Source organism: Coffea arabica, chromosome 3e (genome assembly GCF_036785885.1).
Source record: "Coffea arabica cultivar ET-39 chromosome 3e, Coffea Arabica ET-39 HiFi, whole genome shotgun sequence".
Classification (NCBI taxonomy): domain Eukaryota; kingdom Viridiplantae; phylum Streptophyta; class Magnoliopsida; order Gentianales; family Rubiaceae; genus Coffea; species Coffea arabica.
The window spans coordinates 2,552,246-2,577,643 of NC_092315.1; the positions used below are offsets into that span (position 1 = coordinate 2,552,246).

At 35.2% G+C, this 25,398-nt stretch overlaps 3 protein-coding genes across 3 annotated transcripts; 1 reads left to right on the forward strand and 2 right to left on the reverse strand.

Moving 5' to 3' along the window:
* Positions 1-259: 259 nt before the first annotated feature.
* LOC113734067 (uncharacterized) lies at positions 260-5,704 on the reverse strand. Its single transcript, XM_027260388.2, has 6 exons — positions 5,429-5,704; positions 3,392-3,628; positions 2,737-2,848; positions 2,478-2,652; positions 1,513-1,753; positions 260-719 (listed from the first exon to the last, which is right to left on the reverse strand). The coding sequence occupies exons 1-6, from the start codon at positions 5,601-5,603 to the stop codon at positions 427-429; spliced, it is 1,233 nt and encodes a 410-aa protein (XP_027116189.2). The 5' UTR covers positions 5,604-5,704; the 3' UTR covers positions 260-426.
* Positions 5,705-8,182: 2,478 nt separating this feature from the next.
* Positions 8,183-8,544, forward strand: LOC140038599 (small polypeptide DEVIL 21-like). The gene has a single exon (XM_072083981.1). The coding sequence runs from the start codon at positions 8,385-8,387 to the stop codon at positions 8,496-8,498; it is 114 nt and encodes a 37-aa protein (XP_071940082.1). The 5' UTR covers positions 8,183-8,384; the 3' UTR covers positions 8,499-8,544.
* A 2,316-nt stretch (positions 8,545-10,860) lies between these two features.
* Positions 10,861-16,796, reverse strand: LOC140038837 (DUF21 domain-containing protein At4g14240-like). Its single transcript, XM_072084291.1, has 12 exons — positions 16,433-16,796; positions 15,392-15,468; positions 15,104-15,187; positions 14,896-15,009; positions 14,397-14,480; positions 14,220-14,291; positions 13,746-13,813; positions 13,073-13,234; positions 12,618-12,987; positions 12,480-12,526; positions 12,314-12,395; positions 10,861-11,175 (listed from the first exon to the last, which is right to left on the reverse strand). Exons 1-12 carry the CDS (start codon positions 16,671-16,673, stop codon positions 11,065-11,067), a joined length of 1,512 nt encoding a protein of 503 aa, XP_071940392.1. The 5' UTR covers positions 16,674-16,796; the 3' UTR covers positions 10,861-11,064.
* Positions 16,797-25,398: the final 8,602 nt, after the last annotated feature.

Consider the following 25,398-nt stretch of genomic DNA (forward strand, 5'->3'; position numbering starts at 1 on the left):
TGCCAAAGGTCGAGTTGAACCTGTCCCCTTCCCCCCTTAACTGATGTATGACCAAAAAAAAAAAAATCTTGATCTCAACTATTTTGAGCAACAGTAGGAATTGATTGCAATGTTTTTCACCCTACGGCCTATATTAGCTGCATTTAGCTCCTAGCTAAAAGAAAACAGCATCTAACACCAGGAAAAGGCTTCGAGGGGAACTGGAGGGATTATACAGCACCCAGACTTCCCGTTCTTATTGTAAGAGAGAAGCACCAAGTTTAAGAAAAGCACTACTTATTAAATATTGCAGTGAACCTGATTGCACACATAGGATGCGTCGACAGTAGTTACACATTATCATTTACAGAGATTTAACAACATTACCATAACATACAAATATTAACAGCAGCAGAAAAGTTCCTGGTATCCAGCATGAATAACTCATTAGAATTCACGATCAGGGAAGATCAAAGGGGCCACGAGGGACCACACATACAGGCCAGCAGTGACCCATTCAGTGCAGATACGAACCCAAACTGATGTCCAGCCAACATCTATTAGATCTGAGGTATCAGAAGTGCTAGTCCAGCCCGAAAGAAGCATAGCTGAATACATGCTAGCAAGAGCAAATATCAGGAGGAAAAATGAATACGAGTAACTAACTGGCCGTGGCTCAGCATCTTTCTTATCTTTTCCAGCTTCCAACTCATCAGATTCAAGAAGAGGTTTCTGTCCGCCTGTTAAAAAAATTGTTCAACAAATTACAATTCAATGTAACATCACACAGCATGATCAAGGCTTCCAACTCTAGGAAGACATTCAGTTTCAGCACCAAACTTCAATGTCATAGTTTAACAGAGCGGGATGATAATAGCCATCCAGCACCGACGACTCTCCTAAAAATCATGAGACCTCTATTTAAACTTAGTAATAATTTGGAAAGCTGGACAAATACATCTATCACACTTGAGATATTTAGAAAAGAAAGAAAGCACCAACTCTGTTGTAGAAACCCATGCAGTTCGACAGTTAAACCTAGTCAAATTTTACATGCCAATGAGAAGTATTTTCATTAAAAAGGTACAAAAGCAGGAAAACAAAATCATGATCTCAAGCGTCATTTTCAACCACCTATCTCAGTCATACTAGAAATTGTTCTAGATGTGTAGTTGCTCGACAGTTTTAGCATAATTGAAATGTCCAGAAGACCCAACCAAGCTAAGTTTTATTGGTGGACTACAGAGTGGTTCTGCTTTTTTGGCTTGTGGCAGACAATTAAAAAAATTCTATCAAAGTAGAAATCTTTCATTCTTATGAGTGCCAAAATGGTGACAGAATATTAATAGAACACTACATTACTTCACTCTTGAAACCACACGGCACATCTTTGATTTTATAATTCTCTAACATAGCCTCAGAAATTCTTAAATTTTCTGAACAATGAGTTAAACATTAGGGAAGAAAACCTCTAATAAAGCCCATGTTATCTTAAAAAGTTACGAAGCACTAGATTCTGCTGAATCTTGGTACCTGATCTGGGTGAAGATGGAGGGGACAAAAATGTAGTAGATGATCCAGCACGGAGTGCAGAATATAGAACTGAAATAATGGTCGTAAGCAACCCAAGAATAAGAGTACTTGTTGATACTGCTCTTGATGCTTTGTGGAGACCATTGCAAACATAATTTCGAGGTTCGCTAGACAGACCAGTATAACACACATAAGCACAATAAATGGAAATCACAGAAGCTGGCAACAGGCTCCCATTTACCTGCCCAAAACCATGTCATTATCACAACCATTATCTTCTAAGTGAAAAATTGTACTCATTGGAAATTTCAACAAAGCTGCAGTGCCTTTGAAAGGAGCCCTGTACACATAAATTCCATCTCATTTTCATCCAGAATTTTATCCAAGTCATATAGATCATATTTGAGTGGAAAGAGAATGGGAATGTTTACATTACTGTCAGACAAGATGAGATTAGTCACATACAGTTGCTAGAAATTTGTAATTGTTGACCGTCTATGGAAAGCGAGTAAAGATAAGCAATGGAAAAAGGAAAGATTTTTCAATGATTAACAATGAAAATCAAAGGATGGCAAGATTGGCTCTTGAAGTTCCAGAATGTTATCTGACAAAAGGAAAACACCCATTAGATATAGACTTAGTTTGTGTGGACCACAAGTTGTTAGGCAAGGCATCTATAGCAGACATGGTCCACCTGGATAATGAGGCTGCCTAAAGAACATAAGGTAAAACAGAAAGAATATGGTGCCATATGCTTGAATTGCAGTTCACAAAAAAGCCAAAAAGCACAAACTAATTTACATTACTCATTAGTTTCATCTGCTCTCTTAAATATACTGCAGCAGTGGGACAAAAGGATGGTAGAAGTGTAAATGTACTTGAAAATGAATAAAATATATTTGGCTTGGTGTAGTAACATGCAAATCCTAAGTAATGTAAGAAAAAGAGAGAAAAAGTTCATTTACCGCTGGGTGTAGTGCGATAACAGCAAATGCTAAAGCAAGAATCATAGTCATGACAATGAAGAAGATGTTGAGACCACAATCATGACCAGAAGGATTGAACCAAATAAAGAGAACCCCCGATAATGCATAAGCTCCAAGATAGCATACTACTGATATGACAAGCAGAGCAATGTACCTGAAAAAGATCAATCAAAGTATCAGAAACAATCAAATAAGATGCTGGTTGAGAAAAGTATAAAATATAATAACTTAAACAGACCACTTCTGCTCATCTTTTGCAACCCATGCATCATTCCATGTATGTGTAGCATCTAATAGTATTATTACTTGAACCAATAAGAATAATCCTGCCCCAAATTTTGAAATAAATCCTGCAAAGGAAATTGGTTAGTAGTAGCAATATAAATAACTGCCTATCTGAAATAAGTCAAAATTACCAATCACAGTAGGTTTATTAACAATCTTAGCATATCACATAGGAAGCATCATTGAGAGTTTGAACCAAACAAAGCCAGGCAACAAGCCTTTAATGAATTGTGTCCAAGTATTCCTAGTTGGAATTCTTTAAATGACAAACCGGAGTGTATCAGCATACTAAATAATGATATCTACCACAGATTCTTAAGGTAAGTCTCAAGTTGAAAGCATTGTCATAGATTCTATCACTTGAGACCAGTACCGCTGAAGGGCAAGTGTCTATTGAAGAGCCTTTTTGGCTGTAGTGAAATATTTTGTTGTATAGCCCCTTCCATGCCAAAGTATTTTGTATTATAGACATTTACTCAGACAGGATCATCACAGAGTTAGAATCTTCACCATGCAGAGAACTCCATGCATCAGCAGAAGGAACTCAGATTTGAAAAATAAAAAATTCAAGCTGGAGAAATATTTACATCTACAGTTGTAAAACTGACCATAGATTGTAATAACAACATTTGGGATGAAAAACATTAGGATGACTAGTAAAGCCCAAATGACCATCTTGACAGTCCATCCACCGTGATGCCAGGAGTCACGCCTGTCATTTTGATCCTTGACACCAATCATTAGAAGAGCAAGAACTCCAAAAAATAAGAAATTCCCCAAGCTGACACGAAGAACTGCTTGTATTTGAAACCATTCTTTTGACTGATCATCCGAAGTATTGATCCCTATGAATTGAAGTAATAATATGTTCACATTAGTGAGACGTCTAATTCTGCTAAATATTATTGTGAACTAGAAATATATTGAGGCCAAAATGTGAAATCAAGTTTTAATTGAACACAAAAGCAAGTAGAGATTGTCAGCTTCTCAAAGTTTATAGCTTTAGTCATTACTTTGTCAAGTATATATGCCCGGCCTAAATAAGTTATAGGTGTTATTTATCCAAATATTGATATTTTTAGTGCAAATTAAAAAGAAAATTTTTGTTGGTTTTATTTGTATTCCTTCACAGGGAAAGAGATTTCTAGGAAATCAACTTTATATCAATTCGCTAGAAATGGACTTCTTTTTCTACATCGATTCCCAATAATATTTCTGAGACTTTAAAATCAGAATTTTAGAACACATTTCCTTAGTTTGGGAGCACGAACAAAAACCAACAACATTAAAGTAAATAAAAATATCAATATTTTGGTAAATAGCATGAAGATATAGACTTATATCTGCAGATAACTTAAACAACTAAAAACAAGGATTTGGCGGAGAATAGGGGCTTCTGGATATAGGTTCAACTAGTAAGCATAGAACTCCATTTACACTGCTGTCACAAATTGGTTCATCACAAAGGCAATTTGAAATGAACACAGAAGTTACAAGCAAAGAATGAAAGTCCAACTTGGGTTGACTTCAACGCACTAATAGTATTATAGAGAAAACAGGAGCTGTTGAGTCTTTGCAGAACTCAGCTCAAATGTATAACTTAAAAGAGAGAAACATGGAAAGGAGTCTAAGAACTCAGATAATGTTGCAAGGAAAATGCATCAAGTGTTCTTTTACTGGAATTTTCGAACACATAGGCAGATCTTCTTATGTTGTTGTTATCACTTTCAATGGCAAAGAAAGTAGCTTTTTGCCATTATCATTCAACAACTACAGAAAGAAACTAGATAGTGTTTATCCTAACCAACTAGCGAGGGTCATATCTCATTGAACTAGTCTGAGAAAACTAGCAATTCTCAGAATGCTGTTATGTTGTTACCATGATACAGCTTATGTTGAAACCATGGAGACAATCACCACTTGCATGTAGTTGCTTAGTTCTGTCTTCTTAAGAAGATTCTGCTTCTTTGTAAATCCTCCCAAATAAGTCAAAAAAATTAAAGAAAGTATGTTCCTTTATAAAAAACCATTGACACTTCTAAAACCCTTCCGTTCTATTATAGATATCTTTTCTTCTAAGATGGCTCCCCCATTAAAACTCTTTAACTTTATCCCCTCTCATAATTTCCTTGATCTCACAGTGGAATCAAACTCAGGATTTCCGCTCTATATTTGACAAATGAATACAAAAGCACCAGGAAACGCAAAACATAGATAAGAATCCAGTTTTCCTTTTTTCCACCTTGTGATATCTCACAAAAAGAATAAATTGCTAGAAGAAAACCGAAAAGAAGCTCACAAATTCCAACGGAAAAAATCCCAAATCAACAAATTACTGGAATTCTTTGACAAAATCAAACACCATCTCGTCAGTTGCCCTGAACTTAATATTGAAGAAGATAATAAGTTGTCTAATCACTTCAGTTCAAATGAGTCATAAATAACAAGAACCCGTCAGAAATATCGGTAAAATGATCAAATTCACCAATCAAGTTCAACTAAGAAAGTGAGATTTTTTATCACTGTGAATAAACATCTTATATTAGATATGTCGGAAAAAGGAAAAGAACCCAGATAAGAAAATTAATGAAAATGGACAAAGATTTCACAAAAAGAGGGAAAAAAAGGTATTTTGAGGAAATTACAAGGAAATTTCTCCAAGAGTGGAGCACCAACTTCACGGAGAATCCAAGAAATGATCAAGGAAAGGCCAAAGAGGCCACAGTAAGCAAGTCTAGCTGACTTCTTGCTGATCCCTGAGGCCACTGAAGAGCAGAGCCCACATGTCAGAGATGCACAGCATGATGCCAAGCACGACATCTTTCTTGCTTCTCTTTTGCGTAGATTTGATTACTGTCCCTTCTGCGTGAATATCTGTTCTATGGAGCTGATTGTCCAATCAGCAGACGTGTTCAGTCAAGCTGGAGGATAGAACCGTGAACGCGAAAAAAAAAAATTTGAATTGCATTGACCTCCCTCAAGTTTGCTAGAAATGTAGTCAGGACTCCTATGATTTGGAAAATTACGTTGGCTTCCTGTTCAAGTATTGTACATTTGTACTAGTTCTTTCTTACTATAGGAGGATAATTTGATAGGTATAAAGTGCAAGTTAATGAACTACTTTGGTACGAGAGCGGATTTCAGATTGACAAAGCGTAAGCTAATCCCAAGACCTTCAAAATTAATCAGGAAATTTTGTAGTTTTTCACTCTGGACAAAAGGGTGCAATAATAGCTAATGCACAGGCAAGTAATTCTACTTTTACCATGCATACAGAAACTTAGAAAACAAATGGACCAATGGCTGTGCAACATTGCTCGCCTGTTGGAGACCTGGGGTGACTTAGAAAATTTGCTAGCAAAGGATGAGTACATCTAATTGTCATTCTTTGAAAACTTGTACTTTCATCACTAGTTGATCTGGTATTCTGGTCCACTGCCTGATTCTTTTACCAGATCAAGACTAGTGATCTAGTACATCTAATTGTCTTCTTTTTGCACTTCCCTGTTTCCATTCTCCTACATCATATGCCATCAAACTATTTTTAGCTGTACTCATGTGCCCTAACGAGTAATCTTTATTGGGTCATTCACTGATTTGGCTCAGTATATGTACTAAGTCCAGGTATGGTAGTAAATGTTAGGGTCCAAAATGGCTAAGCCTGTGGTATTCCTGTAGACGACTTCTGATAATGAGACTCACAAAGCTTTAGGAACAATTATACTCTTCATCTCAACAATCAAGATGCCCCTGAATTCCTCTACAATATCTGATATTCACCATTACTAGGCTCAACCACGTATCCCTCTATGTGTGTAATTAGGATATGATCTATCTTAAATGGAACCATAGGGTGATATAGAGTTGAAAACCTTTGCAAGTTTTTATCATTCCAGTATGGTAGAATTTACACATATTAAACATATCTACTGTGAAAAGTGAATTCTAGAAATGGCTTAACGCATTTTTTCACCGCTCCTAGATAAGTAATTAGACTGTCAATATACATGATTTTGACAATTTACTTCCTTCCTTCCTTTCACCTAACCAAGACCCATATATACCTCCTCCTCCTTCACAATCATGGATTGGTCTTCCCAACCTCTCCTATCAGTTATCACATCCCATTTATTTCCCCATTGATTATTGAGTTTTAGTTTTCGTTATACAGATAATAAACGAACAAGATGAAGATTGGCTTTTACTCTCCCCTCTTTCTGCATAGTTAGAATCTCTTTTCCTCTTGTCAGTTCTCATCCTGTCCCTTGAAAGGGAATGTTGTGATTGTAGTGTCTCAGTTAGTCATGTCATATGGACTACATACTACTAACTACTTCATCTCCATCCATTATTGTACTTCCCACCAAGAAAGCAAAAATTGCAACAGGAAAACACTCCCCACACTTCTAGATTTTTCTCATTTTCTTGCTTTTCAGTTCAATAACCTATAAAGCACAAACATTCAAGTTGTCTCCAACTTGTCAACATTCCCCAATAACATTCTGCCACCTGTCTTTCAAGCCATCAGACAGCAAGGGTGCTAAGCTAAATGTGTGTCCTCAATTGGCATTGGACCAGAACTCCCAAAGGGTCCTTAAGTTGTATCAACCACGTTATCTTTAATTGAAGCCTATGTGATAGCTGGTTATCAATACTTTCTATCCTAAAGGTCCACCAAGATTTCTCTGTTAGACTGATAATATAAAGGATCTTATCTTTGATCTTCTTCATTACGATAAAGATTGAAGTGAACCCTTCTTGTTTCTTGCCATTCTTTGCAAATGAAAGTGGGACATGGTTCAAAGTTCGTACCTTATCTTACTGTTTCTTGGTAGGGGCAAGTTGAAATTGATGATCCCTCATAGTCAAGGGTTACCACTATGGGGAAGAGAGTCTTGGACTCATCAACATATGTATTAATTCAATCTGTTTACACTGTATTTGTTTTTTATTATAAAGTTGATCCTAAACACAAAACTCTTTGTTCCCTAGCAAGTACATGTCTTGAATTATCAATCTAGTTTTACAACACAAGCAAAAACATATGTCTTGAATTACCAGATGTACACAATGTTTTGATGGTATTATTAAATGCATAGTAATGAGTCAAATCAATAATTGTTAAGAAATCCTCTTCTTGCACGCGTTATTGTTTTCCTGGATGTTTGAAGAATTGCTAACTAGTTAGAGAATCTTCAAGAAGGTGTCTTGGTCAAGGAGGGTTTTGTTCTTCTCATTGCAGCAATAAGGTAGGGACCAATACACGGTTCATTGCAAGTCCAGGACCTGGATACAAGTCCTTTAGTAAACACGGGCGGCAATGATAAGTGGCAGGCAAGTCTCAACTGATTGAGAAGATGTTAGCTTGAGTTAAGATAGATAAGGGCACGTGAAGCCAATTGATTCTGAGGGTACAAGAAGTCCCCACTAACTACAAAGTGCGCGTAAAGCCTCCAAAAATCTACATGTGGATCCAATTTGACTGCTATCGAAGTCCAGTCCTTTTGCACACACTATTTAAGCTAACAATCACAATAATTAGGCCTCAGTTACAGCAAAGCTTGGTTTAGTGCATGTAAGGACTTACCTGCTGGAAGATTTATGGGAAAGAGATTTGGCAAGTGGAGAAGAATAGTGAGACAACTCAGGGGGAGGCTCTACATTATAAGGGTGTGCATAACTATGCTATTGTGTTGGGATGAAAAGTACTCTTAGATTTTACAAGCAGGATGAGCACTGTAATTGTTATAGATTTTTCAGAATCTGTTCAGTTTTGTGAGTAGTATATATATACTTGTTCATATGTTTTTAAATGGTAATGAATAATTCTGTCCAAATGTTTCACCTGTAGTATTAAATGAGTGTTTCCATTTATTCATTCTATATTAAATTAGTTCCCCATTTGTTTTTATTGCAATTTTCTTGGCTGCCAGTGAGCTTAATGTTTCTCCCACTTTAAATGATGCTTGAGCATGGTATTGTATTTTATATTGGGAGATGTCATTCTCTTCTTCAGTATGGCATGCAGAGATGTTAGATGACATGCATCTACGTCTTCAAGCATGCATGCATGCAAATCTTCCGAGTTCCTACTTGAGAAGCAAAAATTATGTCTCAGTATTCATTATTTTGGACGTGCCTACAACTTTGTATAAAGGTGAACTTCCTCTTCTTCGAAGCAGTCAGGCAAACGTCTGCAACTTCTTCTTCTCTTTTTTTTTTTTTCTTTTTGGGCGTACAAAGTGAAGCATGCAACTTACATGTAGTTAATTTGTTTCCATTTCCTTCATTTGCTTCCACTTCGTGCGGGACTACTTAGCATTTAACCATGCGAAATGGTTAAATACTGAAGTATTTCCTACCTGGGAAGAGACTATAAGTTAGTTGATGAGTGACAGTAACTTGTTGAAGTCCCCACACAGACAATGAAAGAATCACATGTTATGCTGTGTCTTTTGAAAACTGTACTTGACATACATTTGCTTTTTCCTAAGAGCCTGGGCGTGGTAAATATCCTCAGTATTTGATTCAAAATGCTCTTCAAAATTCGAACTCCAACACCTTGATATTGTCTCAAGGATGCTGGGAGTCACAAGAGAAGAATAATCAGCAAGAGTCGTGCTATTTTCACAGGCAAGTTGTGTTGAAGCATATAATGATATCTTAGGAATTCATCACTTGTGCCAAAATCTTTAAATGCACGAGGAACTCTTTTAATGTGACAAATGAATCTTCTTGAAGCAGGTCTTTCTTCCTTAGCGTTTTTATTGTTTTTTCTGCTCCCCTAGTATGCGAATAATCTTCTGAACATTTTTAACAGCACCATTGTCCAACACTATCCGAATTTTCTGGAATAAATATCATTTTAATACCTCTTTTGTTAGGATTCTGGAATTAATCTATATCTTAACACACAGAGACAAATATGTTGCTGTAAACTGACAGATATTGCCGTTCACTCTGTAAGGCAGGAAGACAACCTGATGACTCTGCTTATTCATCTTTTGGTGAACAATGGGACCCTTGCATGCTGTCCTCAATTTAACCCAATGAGGGGCCAACATCTGTTGACCACCACATATTTGATATTTCATCATTCACCTTATATATACAAGTTCATCTCTTCTCTACACTGATCATCTAAACACAAAATCTTGACTACATACAATCATACATTTCTCATCTCTTGCTAGTACTAAAGATCTCAAGTAGTTCTTATAGTACTTTCAGATTTTCCATCCATGGCTGAGCAGTCAATCTTTAGCAGAAAGCAAAGAAGGTTTTGGTCATGGCAGAGGTGTTCGAGGTACATCCAGGAGCAGCGTACCCGCCTCTATATAATATGGAAGTGTTCAATACTTCTACTGCAGTGGAATGACTTGTGACGCTTTGACCTCTGAAGGATCATCTAGTGCAAAAGGAGGACTGTGTAACATACAAGAAAGCTATGCAAAAGGAGGACTATGTAACAGACGAGAAAGCTAACTTATAGGCGGTGCTATATGGATAGTTGGGCAGCATGAGAAATAGGAGAGCCAAAGCCAGGAAATCTGAAAGATGAACTCCCAGAAAGCTTGTGATCATGATGATTTACCACAGATGCTATGTGAAATTTATGTTACTTAGCGTGATGTAGATGTAATCATTTCTGTATACCCCTCCCTCCTCCCTTCACTAAACTTCAGTCGGGTACCACATGCCAAATCTACATGCTCGAGATGTGCTATGAAACGGATCATCTGAAATTTCATCGTTGTTTTTAGCGCAACCAGATTACCCTCTCATATAGGGCTACAGCAGTGAACACTCTAGTTTCAAACTTCAAAGCTTGAGATAAAATATCCCTCAATTCAGTAATTCTCTCCAGTAGCCGGAGACTGCTACATATGCCTTTTTTTTTTATCGCTTTAAAACCTGGCCAATTTACACGTAAAATGCACTCATATATGCTGAATTACTTTCTCTAACTCGAGGAAGATAACTTTTCAGTGGAAGATCATTGATATCATGTATTCCATTCTCTAAGAGGTATTAATATAGTCACTGTGTAGCTATGCAAGAATCCGCAAATCACATAGACCTTAAAAGCTCCAGTATCATATTTATCTAAACATATGGCAAAATTTTCGTCAAAACGTACATAAAAAAATTATATGCAGTTTCAGGACTACATAATGATGGACAAATATTAATCCACCTCTCAGTCACCTACTACGTTTTGTAATCTCTGGGTGCCACTGTATATTCTCAGGAAGCCACCAAATTACGAGCTCTGTCTGTATCATCTCTTATCGCCAAGAAGAGGCTCTCCAATATTACCCTGCAATTTCGTTGATGAAGAATCAACCTCACCAGACTTTCTTGGCGTACTACCTTGCTTAAGTTGGCCTGCCTGAGGAATATAAAATTGTTTCCAACGTCAGGAAGTTTGTTTTCCTCAGTGTAAAGGAAAAAGTAAATTTCCAGCAGCAAGAGATTTTAACAACAAACCGCTTGTAAATTTCTATCTAACCTCTTTACTGTGGGAAAGTAAATACATGACCAGAAAACCATATTCACATACTTGTACAACAATCACATAATAAGAAATTTCTCACTATAATGTAATTTACATAGACAAAAAACCATATTCACATACTTGTACAACAAATCACATGATAAGAAGTTTCTCACTATCATGTAATTTACACAGAAAGATTAGTCAAATCAGAAAAGCATCAAATGGATTATGAAATCAACCGTACGAGAATCCAATGCTTCAGAAAATAGTGTTGTTGATTCACAATACTCATGTATTTGGAGTCTAACAACATCATGCACCACACAATACCATTAACTGTCAAAAAATGAAATAAAAATGTAGATGCACATTCATCTCTTATACAAGGGGGTTTGCAGGTCAGGAAGATAGTGCTTACCTAAAGGTTCAAGCAGAGCAAATGTTTCCAGCTAGTGCTTACCTAGAGGTTCAAGCGGAACAAATGTTTCCAGCCCTATTTAAGGAGCTTTTCATTAGCCGAAGTATTTGTCTTGTTTAAGAAAATTGTCTTACATAAACTTTTGGCCATCCATAATCTCTATTCAACTGGTGATACTTATTAGATCCGTATTTTCAGACAGTGCACCTAATTATCACCTCTGCAGCAGATTACAGGCACCTAAATTATCTTGGAATTGACTGGTTATATGATACCTACTGCATGGGGCCTTAAGAACAACAGAAACCTCTCACCTGAAAATGCAAGTTGCATAATTTGTTGATGTGACTTTCAGGCAACAGTATAGAAAAAAGGGGGAAATTTTAAATTAAAAGACTCAGCCTTGCACCTTTAGCGGTATCACAGTGCATGTAATAGAGGAAAATATGAGATTTATTTTTCCTCTGCCAAAATGTCTACTGAGATTGTGACACATTATCAGAAGCTGCTACTTTATCCATTTGGACATGCCATTTTGAAATCTAAAACATCTGGTTAAATAGCAAATTTCTCAAAAATTCCAGTGAGATGTTGTAAACTTCAGTGACTTACAGATCCTTTTTGGGCTGTTAACCTCCGAATTGATGGTGCACGTGCCACTGATGAAGCAGCCGCAGCAGCAGCAACACGTATTCTGCAAAACAGTGAAAAGGTTATATTGTTTCTTCAGACAGTCCATCATTATACTAGCATATAATTAAGCACCAATCAGTAGAACCTTTTGTGTACATCAACAAATTCATCTGTCTCATCTACAATTTCCTCCTGCACATACCAAAAAGTGCAAATTCTTTATAGTGCCATATGAAGAAATCATGCGGAAGATGGCAGTATCAATCAACAAAATATAAGCGACCTGCAAGAGCTCTTCAAATACATCTTCGAGAGTGATGATACCAATTACTTCGCCCTCTTCAACATCATCTACTGTAGAAGGCAAGCCATGTGTCACTGCCTCGCTGTATGTAAGTGTGTGATTTGAGGCCGGCCTTGAAGGCTTTTCAATGTTAACAATAACGCTTTCTGACTTCTCATCCTGCTTTGATAGCAGAGGGGTAGTTAGGTGAGAATTTCCGCTACTCACAGCATTACCTTCAGATTTTCCTTCATCTACTGTTGGTGGAACATGTCTGCTTTTCCCTTTAGCCTTCACCACAGCAGCCATATGACTGCTGCCCTTTTGGAACTCATTTAGTATGTCATATAGAGGCATATCTGAGGGTACCCTGGGGTTGAAACCTTTTAAATGACCACTTTGACTCTTAAAATTTTGGTAATTGGATGCCTGGGTTACAAGATTAGTATCCATACCGTGGAATTCTTCGGATAGATACAGCACTAACTGGAGTCTCTGTTTCAGGCCGAACAGTAAGAAGACTCTTTACCAGTAGAAGTCCAATAACATTTTTTGGATTCCCAGAGTATACAGGAACTCGGCTATGACCGCGAGCAAGAATTTTTCCCATGGCCTCCCTAATGCAAACGGGGAAAAGTTTGTTACCCTCTGCATTTTTTATTTCGACTTTGCATAGAGACATGGATTGGACCATCAATCTAATAACAATGACTAAAATGCAATATCATCTATCGAGAAAGCATGCATGGAGCCAACAAGAGTCAAAATCAAGCAGACAAGCCCTTCTGCAACCACAATTCATATACTTAGAAAAGACTGTTTTTCAAAGCAAAGAAAAGACTTTTTTTCAAAGCAATAGGTGTCAAGATCAATATAAACTCTCTCCTTCCTCACCATGGGTGCCCTCCAGGCTCAATTCTTGGAAGAGTGGAGACAAACACTTGTTTGTATTATTTTCATGACCACGAAAACATATTATTTAAAAGCAGTTACTCTAATCAACTATACGAGCCGTATCTTTATGAAACTTGCAATGAAAATCCAAATTTATTTATCATATCACATAGACACAAGCACACAGTCTGATCATATAGTTAGTATTAGCTGAAGCATGGATTTCAGCATTACCAGTCCAATTTGGAGTTGACGTCCAGTGAAAATGTTGACTCAATAGGTGTCATGGCCTCCTCAGCAGTCTGTCAACCAGAATGAAAAGGAAAATTTAAATTTTAGAAATGAACGACTCCTGTGGCAAGTAATTGAGGAATAGTAGTATAAAGTTAATTACCCTATAACAATTTTAACAATAGTTGCATATGAATCAGCTTTAACATCATGGTTAAATATCATGAAGGGGCAAAGAGTTTAAAAGAAGAAATTCTCTAAAACCAACTTCATTTCAATCCCCATACTTTTGCAGAAACCAAATTCAAAGCACTTACATGCTAAAGTTTAAATAAGAAAATGCTTGTTCAACTATGATGTGTGTCTGTGTGCTGTATCATGATTCAGGAGGTATTTAAGTGAAAAGAAGGACAAACAAGTTAGCAAACAAATATAGAACTATACTTCTTAATAAGATAGTTTTGTTGTCAGAAGTACCTTCTCCGTCAAATCTAGTGCTCCGCTGATAATCGTTGTCTCATCATGCGTAAGCTCACCTCCTTTACCAGCCTGCACATGTCAACTATAGCACATTTTCTCACAAGAAAAAGCTACTGAAGATTGGCATCCTATAACTCTGTTTGAGTTAATGTCAATAATTGCAACATAACTGACCTCCTGACTATGGATAGTGACAAGGGCTTTCAGTTGAGCTCGTCTAAACAGTGCTTCATTGTGTCCCAACAAACAGTCTAGAATCTGTAACCACACCAATTCAAGTACATCCATGATAAATTGGCTGTGATTTTAATGGAATGATAGAGGGACATCTTTCAAATCCCATGGGCTTTTCTGTACAGCCTACTAAGACGAAATCTCCTTTAGAAGCTACCATATAGACCAAGACATACAGATCAACCGACATATATAAATTAAGGCACGGGAAGCATGATGGTTGTATATCAATTGACCCATTAGAAATAAAGCTTCTAGATAGCATACGTAACAAGGAGAGTGACACGGGGCACACCCAGATACTGGATGAAATAATGAAAGGAGATTTCATCCAGACTTTATGTGTGGTACCCATCTTGACTTGGGAATGAAGTAGATTGCAAATGTCAAATCTGCTTTGTTATCAAAGGGAATTTCACTTGAGTAGCACAATATGTACCTTTCCAATAGGGTAAGCAATAGGATAGCAAATGATCATAAGAATGCGCACGAGCCAAATAAAATTTGCGCCAACTGCAAGTCCATATCTAGTGCATATTGCTTGAGGAATGACCTAACCAGAAATTGGTGATTGTAATTTGCAATGACGGAATGAAGACAAAAGGTACTGATGACTTGTAATCCAATAGCAGTTTGATCCAATTTACCTCTCCAAATGCTAGAACAAAAGTCACAGACAATATAATTGCAACAAATTGATTGAAAAGCTTGTCCAGGTATATTGGAAGGGCCTGCAAATTAGACGACAGATAGTCAAACAGATAAAGGGTAAGTCATCATGACACAAAAATTTTAGCCGAGTTCATCAGTACTATCCTACTTTTCATTTCACTACACCAAGACAAATTGAAAGTTTCCTTCTACCAAGATATTTGACATAACTTTCTTCTTTTAAGCAGGATATTCAGGCTTTCAAGCAGATATTTTAGTATTACCTCCATGGAAGCAGCATTACATAGGAGCAAAGTCACAAGAAGCTGGTGCTGCTTCTTAACCACTGGAAGTATGGTAGCTACAAACAAAAGTGGACAATGGGAAGCAGGAAATTTATTAGTTATTTTCTGAACAAAAAAGTAGACCTCGGATTACTACTCAGCCAACAGCTCCCATGACCATAGACACTCAAAACTCCTATGAGATTGTGCTCAATAGAGAAACTCAGGAAACACATCCGATATCCCTTTAGTTGTTTCCATAGTTGACATAAAATCAGGACCAATTTCACGCTCAACACTTTTGGAATGCTTGTGGAACATGTATGCAACACTTTACAACACACCTAGCACAAAATACAACATACAGACAGTAGAAGGACACTAGTGGATAACAAAGATTTAATATCAAAATATGTTATAATTAGGAAAGTTTTGTGTATCATGATTAGTGCACAATCAAGCATCGTTAGGAATAATGGCAAGTGGTTGCCAATGATAGTCCTGAACCACATATTGTTGCCAAGATAACCAATTAAATCCCAGGACACCCAAATTCTATCCATTTTTCATATTTCACACAAAAACCCGCATCAGAAAATTAATCGTCCTACAATCCCACTCAAACTTCTCGCATTGGTCCAAACAAATACTACTCATCCTACAATCTCTTCTTCAATCAAAAACAAAATTTTACAGAGCAAACAATGAGATGATCCTTGGCAATGGCATCACCAAGCTCCCCTACTCTCCTTAGGGGGTCCGACCACAATATTACACGAAAAGGAACGCATAGTTTTTCCATCAACGAAATCATAACAACCAATTAAGTACCAAAAATTCAAATTATATGCAAAATTTCACCTTTCTTACAAAACCCAAATTAGACAAGCAATAATCCGACAATCCCAACAACTTTCTAGCTAGCATTGGTCCAACAAAAGCTGATCCCATACCACAACTTCTCATTGACAAACAAGCAATTAACTAAAAATGAAAACTTTGAACAGAAAACAAATAAATAACGAATGGTGATGAGAATACCAGCTTGTTTTTTCTCTGTAAGGGTCCCACTTCTCTCAAGAATCTCAAGATCAACAAGGCTCAAAGACATCAACCCCAAAGTCAATCCAGACATGATTCCCGCGAATAATACCAGAAAGCATGAGATCCCTGCATATATAAACCACCATGCCGTTCCAAATTCTATTTCTGCCCCCAACATATTGCCACTATCATGCCGAGTCACCATCCTCACGATCTCTGCTGCATTTATCAGTTGCATTTTTAATCTTTTCAGTTAATCAGAGCCTATTCTCCTCCTTCCTCCTTCCTCCTGCTCCTGCCCTATTCTTCTGCGGAATATTCAACAGTTTTCTTCAGTTTTTCATTTTTAATGGGGTTTTTGTAGTACAACGTTTTATTAGGCTGGATTCCTTTTAGCAATTGACACGTGGTCAAATTCCACGAACTCGTATATGAAGTAAGCCAACGTTGCGGGTCCTATAAATCGTTGGAGTGTAAAGGGCTGGGGGAGAAGGGATTGGGTAATTTGGGTTTACAAGAAAAACATTAGATATATTACGTGAACCGTAAGATAAATGCTTGTGGCACAATAGTTATCCACAAACTACCAAATAATGGTGGTAAGCTTTATGGAGTCTTGGACAAATGATAATAATGAAGCATCAATTTTAGTTCTACGGAAATTTTATTTTGAAATAGTAACAATTAAAATGTTCACTATTTAAAGATTGTGTTTATTTTAAAAAGAATAAATTTGTCATTTCATGAAAAATATGCCTTGAAATTATAATTTTTTTTATAAAATGAAAATATTATTAATTAAATTACTAAAAATCGTCCGGTGAAAATTATTTAACAAAGTTAAATGAAAAATTCTATATTTCGTCATTCTTTATGGAAAAATTACTATAGCGATTTGATATATGTGAGAAAAAAAGGTGATAGGGAAATGTGATCACGGAAAACGACAATATTTTCCGACTGAAACAAGCAATCCAAGCATGGCCTTCCATATATGATGTGAAGTTTTAGCATGAAAAGCTACCACCTTGACAACCCCACTTTATATCAACAATCAACTTCTTTGGATGGTGAGTTTATTTGCTTTGAAATTATAATTAGTATGTGGCATTTATTATTACCACTCAATATCTTATCTAAAATTGTATGACCTATTAGAATTAGTTGACGATGAATTTGAATGATACACACAGTAGATATTTTACACGGGAATCACGAATTTTTAAAAATAATTTTAAAACTTAGAATAAAATATTTGATGTTATTAAAGTAAAAAATCATTAAAAATATTTACTATTGAAGAATGAATATCTCAATTTCAATACAGATGCGTAAATAGTTTATTTGAAGGATGATGTGCAAGGAGCATGGAGTTGCTTAGGAGGCGGTTGCGATCACGTGTGCATGAGTGAGACTCTCTGTGTGGGGAGGAACAGGTCAATGAGGAGGGACGAGGGGCCTGGAGACAACCGTCCCAGGCAGTTCACCTGGATGAAGCTAAAAAAATTTGTGCGGCTCAGATTACGTCTTGTAATTCGATTTTCACGCCGTATGAGACCCACAAAAATGTTGTTCTATTTTACTCGCTGTTGTTCAATTGTTACACATTGTACAAATGATGTTATACCATGTACAAATGATGTTACACCTTCCGGAGCGATTGTTCTGACAACAGCTCCAGCCCCGCGTCCGGTGAGAAGACTGACGCAGGGCTTGTCGGTTTCACACTTTGTAGTGATTGACTGGTGAATCTCCTTCTCATATTTTATATTTCAAGTAGGGATAATTTCAGAAAACACCCTTGAAGTTTCAAACTATTTCACTAGCCTCCTCTGAAATTTGTAAAATTTTACAAACCTCCCCTGAGGTTAAGATTTTAATAACAAAATTAGTCCAATTTGGAAAAGTAACATTAAAAAAGTACTTTAAAGAAAGAGATGAAACTTTTTATTTCATAAATACCCCTCATACATGTATATAAGTTGTATTAGTAAAAGAATGAAAATAATTAAAAGTTATAAACAATTAATACACACATTTTACCACTCAAAAAGTTCATATTCAATAAATTAGACAACACAAATAAGCAACAAAACTACATTTGTGATCACTGGATTTAGTGAAACAGACTAGTCATCTCTTTTGACATGATGTTTGCTACAATTCTTATGATTTTGAAAAGAAAAATTTTTTAATTTTGTCTTTCTTTTCCCTCCTTCTTTCCTTTGCTGATATCTAACGATTAAGCTATTAGAGCACTAATTAACTATAAATAACTAATTAACGGAAATAACCATTGAAAATTTCTTTAATAATGAACGATGACTTATAATTACAAAATACATCAATTAATAAATCTAATGGCGCTATTTTGTGATTGATAAAATTTGACAACGACCAGAAATCAATTGTACTTAATGTAAAAAGAAGGGTTTTGGTAGAAGAAAGAAGGTTGTTAAAATCACAAGAATCATAATAAATATCATGTTAAAAGATATCACTAATCTATTTTGCTGAATCTCGTGATCATTAATATACTTTTGTTACTTATTTGTATTGTCTAATTTATTCAATTTGAACTTTATTAAATTTATTAATCGCAGTGGCTTCTCAAAAAGCGCATTAATTAGTAGAGTTTTTTGGCTACAGTACTTATTCATATTGTGTAGGCGTATACTTACACAAGTGCTTTTTTTTATATGAGAGAATGCAATTTTATATTTCTAAAACATATTTATCTCTTCATTTAGTTTCAAATTTATAAAAAAATTGTTAAAGTTAATTTTTTTTTTAAAACACAAAAGTTGCTCTAAAAGCACCAATTTTGAACTTATAACAAAAATGCTTTAACAGCTAAAAGCTTTACTCCTAAATTCAAGGAATCATATTCATTAAACGCATTAAAAATATTCTTATAATGATACTCATCATTATAAGTAATTATTGAATAGTTATCCTTCTATATGGTTCACTTTCAATGAAGTTCTTAGATATTTATTATCAGACCTAAATCCAATTTTCGTGAAAATAAATTTTAAAAAACTTTTTATTAGTTACACGCAAAAAGTCTTTCTTGGCAGCAATTAAAGATAAAGCAAAGATCACAAATTGTCATTAAATTAGTTGGGATTCTTCTTTTTGGTCACTAAACATTTCATCCAAAATGGTCATTTAACTAATTATATCATATATTTTGGACAAAAAAGTGTACATTTTCTTTAGTTGAGTTACTCAAATTTAAAAATTTTTATTAGCTGAGCGATCATAAAGGGAGTGTTTGGATACAAAACTTATCCCAAATAATATTTTGCTTGCATCATAAACACAATTTTCAACCCACCTTTTTATATTCCCAACCACCTTTTTATCTCACATACATCACATCACAAAAAGTGCTACAGTAATTATTTCAAATAATTATTTTAAGTTACTTTTTTTATATATATAAGTTAAATTACTATCTTAACTAAACAAAATATTTAGTGACCAAAATAAGAAATTCTAAATAATTTAGTGATTATTTTTGCCATGTGCACTTAAATAAAAATGCAACTCTGTGCATGCTTCGGAGTTCGGAGGACAGAGCTTGGGAACCTCCCACGTTTGGACTCACTCGCCCAACAACGGAAGTGGAACATGTTAAAAATTAAAGAAATTAAATAGTGAAATAGGACCATTCACTTAAGATCAGCTTTGTAATCAAGCCAATAAGAATATTGCTAAGCTTCCGTCCTAATTGACTACTGCCCTTTATTTTAGCCAACTGACTTCAGCCCGAGTCCATGTTTTCCACTAATGAATTACGATTAAAACGAGCAAGTGAAACATATTAATCAGCACAATTTTCTGCCCTTAGCTATTACTTAGTCGCCAGGATTTAACTGTGAATATTGAATTTTTAAGACATTCTCCAATCTATTAATCATATATTAATCAGTACAAGTTTCTATCCTTAGCTATTACTTAAGATACGTTTGATAAAATTCAAATCTAAAAACTGAATTTTGAAACCTGAAGTTTGAATTCATTACTTAGTCACCAAGATTTAAACTGAATATCAACTTTTTAAGACATTCTACAATCTTCATTCTTGGGGCCAGAGTACTCATCTCACGGCAGCATTCCCCGCTGTAACCAATCTACCAAGTCCTGAGCATAGCCTGTGGAGCAACCTTGATAGTTCCTTCGCCGATCAGCGACCTTGAGGTAGATCAGTACTCACTGCTGCACCCATAGCCAAATCTTTTCAGCATGGATTGTTGCCACTGAACTTGCCTATAGGACTGTAATTTCAAATATGTTGTTTCTCCTATCTCAAAACTTCAGCACTCTACATAAAATCATGGGTTAATAATACTTTGCCCCACTAAAAGTAGAGCATAATAACACTTTGCCCCCTCCCCCAAAATGAAAACAATAGGCACTTTATTTATTTGAGAATATTTTATTTAGTATTTGTAGCAAATATTTCATTTGAAAAATGTAAAAAAAAAAAAAAATTAACAACTTAAATATGTTGACAATTCCACCCTTATTTTGTAATTTTATCTTTAGTCAAATTGATCAAATTGATACATATACATATACATATGTCTATGTATGTATTAGAAGGTAAGATACATAATATATATCAACATATAAAATTTGATAATGTGACCTATAATTGGGAATTCGTTAATTGAATTTTAATATCCATTCTCAAACTATTTGACCAAACTTTTATTGGGAATTCAGTAATCGAATTCGAATATCTATTCCCAACTTGTTTTACCAAACTTTAACGTTTGGATATCAATCGATGTCCAATATTTGATTTAGCCTAGATCAACCCTTTTTTTTTCCAATTTTTCTCTGAAGTTGAACACCCCTAAATGTGTGTGTTGCTTCTGAACAAAACTGTTATGACCACAAATTACATGATTAGTAGGTGTAGTTGATTAATTGTAATTGTACCGATTCTTACTTTAGATAAATAACCAACAGAATCCAGTGATAGGAACAGATTTGATATACAACCAGATAATAAACTCACATTTTTTCTCTCTCGTCAGCTTCTTCCCTCATGTTCTTCCTTCTACCTTTTTCTACTCTTCTTGTAATTTCCTAATTCAATCCTCAGATCCTACACCAATCACTACAAAAACCTCTTGTGCTAAAAATGGCTTCTGTTTCCTCAACAAATGTCATTTATAAATTACCTTTGTTTATCAACAACTTAAGGGTACATTATTTATCAATAACATATGGGTAGAATTGTCAACATTTTTAAGCAGTCCATTTTCAAATCTCAAATGAAATTGCCACAAATATCAAGTAAAATATTTTCAAATGGGTAAAGTGACTATTGTTTTCATTGAAGGGGGCAAAATGTTATTAACCCCACTTTCACGGGGACAAAAATGTTATTAACTTTAAAATTAATCAGCATTCTGTTTCATGCAGTTGTAGGCCAAATCCAAATTTTGCTTAACCGTTATATTCTACCATTTCCCTACCTTGCAACCGTAGGAAATAAATTTCATTCAAATCAAAGAAACCAAATTGATCATCACAAAAAATCAGCAACTTTGGCAGCAAAACTAACAAAGAAAGAAATGAGGTGCGCACATACAGCAAACTAGTGTTATTTGGTTTTATGCAATGGATCAATAATTGATTTCCATTTTGGTGTTAGATTGTTTCATGCAAGAACTAGTACGTGCAACTTTTGTTTCGCTGCATCTCCTAGCCAGTAAAGCAAAAGACAATCTCGGAAACAAAAAATGATATTTGGCAGCTCCAGTGGTTCCATCCATATAAGCAAGACCCTCCTCTTCTTCTTGTGCTTTGTAGTCAGTCTCGGGAACGAATAATTGATAGTTGGCCAATTCCAATGGTTCCTTCTTATATAAGCAAGGCAATCTCAGGTGCAGTACAAGGCTTTGGCGAAGACAGAAAAGGAAATTGGAAAGGACTTATTAAGAGAGGGAAGTAGAATTAAAAAAAGGGTTAATCACATTTTATCCCCTTAAAGAATACCTCATTTCTCACTTTACCCCCTAACCTTTAATTTTGCTCACTTAACCCCCTTTAGGAGAAAATTGCCCTTGTATTACTTTGACTTTTTATTTACCTTGTTTTCCTTTCTTTTGTTTCTTTTTCTCTTCTTTATTTAATTCTTCCTCTTTCCCACAAAAAATTTCACCTTAATGATTGAAATTAAAAAAGAGGAATTGCAAAGATCTATTTTCTTCTTAAATGATTAAAAAAATATTCAAATCACTTTCCTAAAATACAATTTTTTTAGCCTTTCAATTCTTTTAATTTTGGGTTTTCCTCTTTCCTTTCTAGTTTCTCATTTTATTTTCAAGAAAATATCATAAGATGAAATTGTTTTCCTTTCTTTTATTTCTTTTTCTCTTTCTTCTCTCTTTCATCCTTCCCAATAGAAATTCCATTTCAACGAAAGTTTTTGTTTTGAGTTTATAATTGCATATTTCTGGGTGAAGGTTTAAAAGACATCAAAAACTAATTTTGATTTTTTGTATGATGCCACGTGTCACAAATTTCAATTGATGATTATTAATCAGGTCACAATTTCATCTTAAGATATTTTCTTGAGAATAAAATAAGAAACTATAAAGGAAAGAGGAAAACCCAAAATTAAAAGAATTGAAAGGCTAAAAAAATTATATTTTAGGAAAGTGATTTGAATATTTTTTTTAATTTTTTAAGGAGAAGATAGATCTCTGCAATTCCTCTTTTTTAATTTCAATCATTAAGGTAAAGATTTTTGTGGGAAAGAGGAAGAATTAAATAAAGAAAAAAGAGAAAAAGAAATAAAAGAAAGGAAAACAAGGTAAATGAAAAGTCAAAATAATGCAAGGGCAATTTTGTCCTAAAAAGGGTTAAGTGAGCAAAATTAAAGGTTAGGGGGTAAACTGAGAAATAGGGTATCTTTTAAGGGGATAAAATGTGATTAACCCTTAAAAAAACAATGAAAGAAGAAAAAGCAGACTCCTGTGGTTCCATCTATATAAAGGCAGGAACCTCCTCTTCCTCTTCTCTTGTGCTTTGTAGTTTCGTTGCATGGGGAACAAATAACGATATTTGGCGGATTCCCGTGGTTCCATCTAATATAAGCATTATTAAGCAAGACACTCCTATTCCTGTTGTGCTTTGCATTTAAGTTGTTTTTCTTTTTCTTCCTCTTTTCTCAAAGATCAAGATACTAAACAAGTTTGACAGAGGCTTGAAACATGGATTGGCGCTACGAGGAGTATGCAACTGAAGAAGGTTCCATATTACTATGACACCTAGACTTTTACTGTTTCGGTAAAGTTCTTGCAATTCAAATTCTTTATTGATTTTATATGTGACCGTCCTCAGTCCAGCTTGGTTTTAGATGTCCAAACATGATTGTGTTTCTTTCCTCTTCACACACCATACTAGTTCGAATCTCTCCTTATCCAAACAATCTCCGGATTGCGCAGAAGTTATTTAAGCTAGTTAGGATCCGTTACTTGATTGAAACTAAATCTTTTTGGTTGCAGGGGATCTCCAAGTCTGAAAATCATGGGTTTTTGCAGATTTTGATGACGATTTGTTGTTGTCATTATTGTTGGTGTTGGCTTTATGGTGTCCCATGTCCTTCGTTCATCATAGGATATAATCTAGTTTTTTATTTTTTTTTTGGGTCTTTCTCATTTTCTTCAATTATGATTGGCTTTTTTGGTGTTATGATCATGTTGAATTGGATCTGGGGCTTCTCTTTTATGGTCTTGGGGTCTTTTACAAAAACTAGGAGGGGATCACCGCGCGATGCGCGGTGTTAATTTTATCTTGCCCAGAAAATGCCCAGATTTTCAAGTGAAGATATCATAAATCGTATGCATTGCATTTAAGTTATTTGGTTATAAAATGATTAAGTTTTTAAATAAGCAATGTCGTAACAAAACGTGAGTAAATAAGGGTTTGCATCTAACATGGTGTTGAGAAAAAGATCGAAAAGAAAACAATTGAGGTGACTAAAATTGAAGCTCATCAGTATGATTTTGCTTCATGTAGAGATGGGACGAAGTGTTGGAAGAAGTAAATAGGAGATTTAAAAATATTAAACAATGAGTAAACACTATTCATTTTTTCTATTATTCTGTGGAGGATTGATTATCTTTACTATTTTTAAATTTACAACAAGCATTAATTTTGATGTTGTTCAATTGTTTCTATATTGTTTATTCAATTCTTTGCATGTAACATGAAAATCGGAACAACTACGCGACAACTCTGGATAGGAGAATGGAAGTGTGAACATGGTCTGAAGTATGTGTACACTGAGAATGAAGAGGGTTCATATTTTTTAAAAAGGATCTTCTGTGCTACAATCTATCTTCGCAATCAATGGAAACGTTCCCTAACTGAAGTTTATTGTTGGGAGAATGAATCGAAATAGAAAAAAAAAAAAACCTTACGATTTATATTTATAAAATTGAACTCCTTTTGAAAATTTCAATTGCGCTCGTATTCATCACTGTAGGAATTGGGTTCAAGCTTTCCCCAGCAAGCTGACAATTAGAAAGATGGAATTCTTAGCGTACTTGAGTTTCATGCCACAACAGGCCATTTATATGAAATTAATTACTAATTATGCAGAAAAAAGTAGCAGCAAGAATAGATGTTAGGTATTTGTAATGTTCTTGCTGCATGCTTAATTTCATTGCAATGCAGTCATATTTAACAGGAATGTAGAGTGCGCTTCCAACATGAAAGGGCCAAAAAAACCTTTAAAGTTACTTTTGTTGCATCATAGGTGAATACATGAAAGGGTTCGGACCACCTTAAGCAAATGGATCAAAATGCAATCTACTACATAAAAGGACACGCAGAATTACATAAGAAATCTGATAATATCTGATAAGTCAAAAAGGAAAATATTTACAAGAATAAATCAGCATTTTCTGAAAACTTTTCGTACTTCCTATAAC

Coding starts and splice junctions, on each gene's coding strand:
- LOC113734067 (XM_027260388.2), bottom strand. CDS start 5,603: ATGTCGTGCTTGGCATCATGCTGTGCATCTCTGACATGTGGGCTCTGC. Junction 2,653..2,736: donor GCAAAAGATGAGCAGAAGTG/GTCTGTTTAAGT, acceptor GATCTTTTTCAG/GTACATTGCTCTGCTTGTCA. Junction 720..1,512: donor TCCATCTTCACCCAGATCAG/GTACCAAGATTC, acceptor TTTTTTTAACAG/GCGGACAGAAACCTCTTCTT.
- LOC140038599 (XM_072083981.1), top strand. CDS start 8,385: ATGGGAAAGAGATTTGGCAAGTGGAGAAGAATAGTGAGACAACTCAGG.
- LOC140038837 (XM_072084291.1), bottom strand. CDS start 16,673: ATGCAACTGATAAATGCAGCAGAGATCGTGAGGATGGTGACTCGGCAT. Junction 13,235..13,745: donor GTCAACTCCAAATTGGACTG/GTAATGCTGAAA, acceptor CGTTTGCATTAG/GGAGGCCATGGGAAAAATTC. Junction 12,527..12,617: donor TATTTGAAGAGCTCTTGCAG/GTCGCTTATATT, acceptor TGGTATGTGCAG/GAGGAAATTGTAGATGAGAC.